The sequence below is a fragment of the Miscanthus floridulus genome, chromosome 5, assembly GCF_019320115.1.
Source record: "Miscanthus floridulus cultivar M001 chromosome 5, ASM1932011v1, whole genome shotgun sequence".
In the NCBI taxonomy this organism is placed as follows: Eukaryota; Viridiplantae; Streptophyta; class Magnoliopsida; order Poales; family Poaceae; genus Miscanthus; species Miscanthus floridulus.
Window position 1 is genome coordinate 4,828,092 of NC_089584.1, and position 5,464 is coordinate 4,833,555.

The window sequence follows — 5,464 nt, forward strand, 5'->3', positions numbered from 1 at the left end:
CATAGACATTTATGGTCCGTTTCCTATAAAGAGTGTGGATGGTTATGATTCGTTTATAACATTCACAGATGATTACTCCCATTATGGCTACATTTATCCAATCAAAGAAAGAACAGAAGCATTGGATAAATTTAAGATATTTAAGGCAGAAGTTAAAAACCAATACAATTTAAAGATTAAGATAGTCAGGTCTGACCGTGGGAGTAGTACCATGGTCAGCATACCCCATATGGCCAAGTTCCTGGACCTTTTGTAAGGTTCTTATAGGAAAATAGCATAGTAGCACAATATTCTATACCGGACGAACCTCAGCAGAATGGAGTAGCTAAAAGACACAATTGTACCCTGATGGACATGGTGCGCAGTATGATAAGTTACTCCACCTTACCGTTGAGCCTGTGGATGGAGGCGTTAAAAACCGTCATTCATATTCTCAACAGAATATCAAGTAAGTCGGTGCTCAAAACACCGTATGAGTTATGGACAGAAAGAGTACCCTCACTAAACCACTTACATGTGTGGAAAAGTCCTGCTGAGGCTAAAGTATTTAACCCAAACATTGGGAAGCTAGATCCTAAAATAGTAAGTTGTCATTTCATTGACAACCCAGAAAAGTCAAAAGGTTTCATTTCTACTGTCCAGACAGACATACAAGTTTGTGAAAACGAGACACGCTGTCTCCCTAGAGGATGAAATGATGAGGGGGGTTATGGTAGCTCGAGAAATTGACCTTCAAGAGAAGCGGATGTATGCGTCCACTCTAATGATTCATGAGCCATTTTTCTCACTACCTGCTGTCGCTGCACCAACAGTGAAGCCTCAAACAGAAGATGTGCCAAATGTGGAGGCCCCTAAAAGGTCTCAAAGAGTTAGAAAATCAGCTATTCTTGCTGACTATGAAGTATACAACACTAAAGAATTTCAAATGAAGGATGATCCCACCTCATTTGAAGAAGCCATAAGAAGTGATCATTCATCAAAGTGGCTTGAGGCCATGGAAGATGAAATAAAATCAATGAATGCCAATAAAGTTTGGGACTTGAAGATAATTCCTAAAGGAGCCAAAAGAGTAGGCCGTAAATGGGTCTATAAAACAAAACTTGACTCTCAAGAAAATATAGAGAGATATAAAGCACGACTTATGGTAAAAGGCTTTACGCAAAGAGAAGGGATTGATTACAATGAGACATTTTCTGTAGTCTCATGTAAGGATTCCTTTAGAATAATAATGGCATTAGTGGCACATTGTGATTTAGAGTTACATCATATGAATGTAAAGACGACATTTCTCAACGGAGACTTGGAGAAAAATGTTTACATGACACAACCGAAAGGTTTTGTTATGGAAGGAAAAGAACGAATGGGATGCCGCCTAAAGAAATCTATTTATGTATTAAAACAAGCTTCAAGACTGTGGTACTTGAAGTTTGATCAGACAATAAGGAATTTTTGGTTTAAAGAGAATGTAGAGGACAATTGTGTCTATGCAAAGTTTAAGAACGAGAAGTTTATCTTCCTTATCCTGTATGTGGACGATATCTTACTTGCTAGTAGTGATGTCAGTCTACTACTGGAGATAAAGAAGTTTTTATCCTCAAAATTTGATATGAAAAATCTTGGTGAAGCCTTATTCATTCTAGGGATCGAGATTCACTGAGATAGAAGTAAAGAGGTATTAGGACTATCATAAAAGACATACATAGAAAGAATCTTAAAGAAATTCAGTATGCACAAATGTAGTCCATCACCTGCTCCTATAGTCAAGGGCGACAGATATGAAGATTTTTAATGCCCCAGGAACCAATATGAGATCGATCAAATGAAAGTGGTTCCATATGCTTCAGCTGTCGGAAGCTTGCAATATGCTCAAGTATGTACGCGCCCTGACTTGGTATTTGTTACCAGGTTACTTAGCAGATTCCAGAGCAATCCTGTAACAGAATACTGGAAATTAGTAAAGATAGTGTTGCGTTATTTGCAAGGAACAAAAAGCCTCATGATGACGTATAGAAGATATGATTCACTCCATATAGTGAGATATTCAGATTCTGATTATGCGGGAGATGATAGAAAATCCACGTCTGGATATGTATTAACTCTCGCAGGGGGACCTATTTCATGGAAAAGCTCAAAGCAAACCGTCACTACATCGTCCACAATGTATGACGGTTTGTAGCGTGTTATGAGGCAACGAGGCAGGTGAACTGGCTAAAGAAGTTCATACCTGGTTTGAAGGTGGTTGACGACATCTATAGAGCACTTAAGTTATACTGTGATAATAATCCGGCAGTACGGTATGCTCACAACAATAAGTCAAGTGGTGCTGCCAAACATATTGACATAAAGTATTATGTTGTGAAAGATAAAGTCCAGAATCATGTTATAAGTCTTGAGCATATAAGTTCCGAAAAGATGCTCGCAGATCCGCTTACAAAAGGCTTACCACCCAACGTGTTCAGAGAACATGTAGCTAGCATGGGTTTAAGGGAAAGCCTATAATTTCTGGACAAAAAGGCCCGAAGTTAAGTATCTATTTCAGAACAGAGTGATGTGTTGTAGCTGTTAAATCTATCGGCAATTGACCGTGGCAATGAAACATGCTCTATGCGCTAATCTGTAATGGAATGAACAAAAGTAAATGATATAAAATTGAAAGATGGTAGTGAGATCAAGGGGGAGAATGTTAGTTGATCTCCACCAATAGGTCCAATGGCCTATTGGGCCTTTGGATTTGTGTCCTGATCGGGGGGCGTCCAACCCTAATATAGTTGGTGGGCCCCTGTCGCACAACACTATACAGAGAGGTGGAAAGACATGGCTCTAACTACGAGGTTGACCGGAGCCGCCGTAACCACCCACAGAGAAACACTAATCGGATCAAAGGAAGAGTGTTGCCAGCGACGGGAAGCCGCCACCAATCTCACCGTCGCCTCTGCATCGCCACTGGACCTCGTCTCCGCCACGCTGGACTCCACCGCGCCGAACTCCCTCGACACCGACGTCCACGAGGCTACGGCGCAACTGCGCTAGGATGAACTAGAGGAACACTAACTAACATGCTTATTCCTATCTACAGTTTAGAGGCACTGTTGTCTCTAACACTCCATTCCCTCTGTCCCCATGAATATTCCCTACCTATCCACCCATCCATGATCGTTGGACCGATGATCGCTGGTATACACTTCTCCAATTCTCCTGATCTCACGATCACCGAACGTTAATTGGAAAAAAAAAATTATCGTCTCGATCCCGAGTCCCGAGAGCGGTAGCCAGTTCCCTTGAACGCCAAGCGAGTTGGCGCCGCGCAGCACGTTCCGGGCCAGGAAACCCGCCACCGGCCGCGTCCGCGAAAGCCGGGCGCTGGAGTGCGAACGCGTCCAGCTCGGCGCGGATTAATTGACGCGCATAGCATGCAACCCTCTGAATTGTGAACTGAAATCCAGATGGATGGATCGATCGAGCCCAGCGATAGGAGTCCCACGCACGCAAACGCAAGCAACTCCGCGCGCCTCGGTCCCAACGCCCTCCATTCTCCACTGCCTCTCGCTCGACCCCCTCGTCTAGCTAGCTCGTCTTCCCTCTCGCCTTGCCTACGCCAAGCGTACCTCACGCGAGCGATTGACTTCTTCCCCAGAAGCTAAGCTACCAGGCCAGCTAGCTAGCAAGTACATACTCCTACGTGCAGATGCTAACTACTCCTGCAGGCTACAGCTAGCAGCCTGTTGCTTCCCTTGTTAGCTACCTTTTCCGTCCGGTTTCCGCTTTGCAGCACCTGATCGAGCTACCTACAAAGGGCAAGCAGATGCATGCCGATAGCTAGGTACTAGCTCGGCCACCGGCCGGTCGGCCCACGCTGTTCCATCCATAAATCCTCCTCTCGACTGCCGGCCAGAAACCTGCTGCACGTACGGTGGCCGGCCATGAGACGACCTCACGCCGCCGCCGCTACCGCTCTCGCTGTCCTCCTCCTCCTCCTCCTCCTGTGCCTGGCCGTCGCGTTGATCCACGGCAACGGCCTGGCGAGGAGCAGGAGGCCAACGACAACGAGGTGGCCCGCCGTCCCGAGGAAGATGCTGCTCGCCATGACGAGCTTCGACGCTGCTGCTTCGCCTTCGTCAACTGGTCACCACCACCACCATCACCACCATCTTCAGCACCACCACCACCACCGCAACGCGGACCGGCGATGGAACCGGCACGGGGTTATTCCATCACTTCCACCGTCAGCGGCTGGCGAGGGTGACGAGGCGATCGATCCGCGGTACGGCGTGCAGAAGAGGCTGGTGCCTTCAGGCCCGAACCCCTTGCATCACTGAGAAGTCTCGGCGTGGGCGCGTGGCACGCAAGCAGCTACACCTGCATGCATGCATGGATCCGGCAGCTTTTCACGGCGGCCGCACAGCACAGGCTGACTCGGTTTCCATGGTGAGTACACGCGGTGCACATCATCTTGCTGTATAGACCCGATCCATCGAATTCGAGTAATCGAGTCAAGTATATTCTTTGGTTGTGCTGTGTAGTTGGAAGTGATGCGCTGAAGCATGCGTATTTTGCTATGGTGTCAGTCATCGCACAACCTTATTCATTGCCATTCGTGTGTTCATGTATGTAATTAAATGTGCAATCTTGGTATCCAGCTGCAAAGCAAGTGAAACAAAAAGAGATCAGAGGGTAATCACTAGCTAGCTACTTATATTTATGTATAGTACATATATAAGTCATGTTGACGAGGAGAGGATATGGCTATGCTTGTTGGTTTCTTTTTTCAGTTTCTCCATTCCGTTTCCAATTCGTTCATTTTCTGTTTCTTGATCAAAATCTTGACATGATGATGTATATGGGACGTGTTTTATCTACTCCCGCCGTGTGTAGCTACACCCATCAATGATATTGTAATTTTTTTTGAAACAATATTGTAATTTTTTTTATTAACCTCCAAGACTCCAATGCTAAAATGAAACTTCAGTTTCCGCGTTTCCATGCATGCAGTTAGTTTGGAAAGCTCGCATGCCGCATGTGCCATATGTCTCTCGTATCCCCCCACCCAATTTTTTTAGGGCTTGATGCGTGCAACAGCAGGAATATGCTGCAGTCAATGCTACACATAACAATAACATAACATACGCCCTCCTGTTTGTATATAGAGTCTAACTCTAGTTCTTTCTTAATTGGAAGTCTAACTAGGTAGCTTGGACGGCCACGCAAATAGTACGGGTACTAGTTTTTTCTTTTCCTTTGGCACTCAAAGAGTCACAGTGCAGAAATCATCATAGTTTCTATGGACATTAATTGTACTGTCACCTAAGCGTTTTGCTGATGTGACAAGATAGTTATTGAAGAGAGAGAGCAAAAAATCATAGAAACCGGATCTAAGTTAGAAACCATGTCTACACGAGAACCAAGACATGAATGTACGAGATTGGTAGATAATGGAGGGAGAATATATGTGATTGGATAAAAAATT

The 5,464-nt window shown here is 45.1% G+C and overlaps 1 protein-coding gene across 1 annotated transcript; it reads left to right on the forward strand.

Annotated features, from left to right (window-relative positions):
• The first annotated feature begins 3,850 nt into the window (after positions 1 to 3,850).
• Positions 3,851 to 4,689, forward strand: LOC136451383 (inactive protein FON2 SPARE1-like). Its single transcript, XM_066452090.1, has one exon. The coding sequence runs from the start codon at positions 3,921 to 3,923 to the stop codon at positions 4,314 to 4,316; it is 396 nt and encodes a 131-aa protein (XP_066308187.1). The 5' UTR covers positions 3,851 to 3,920; the 3' UTR covers positions 4,317 to 4,689.
• Positions 4,690 to 5,464: the final 775 nt, after the last annotated feature.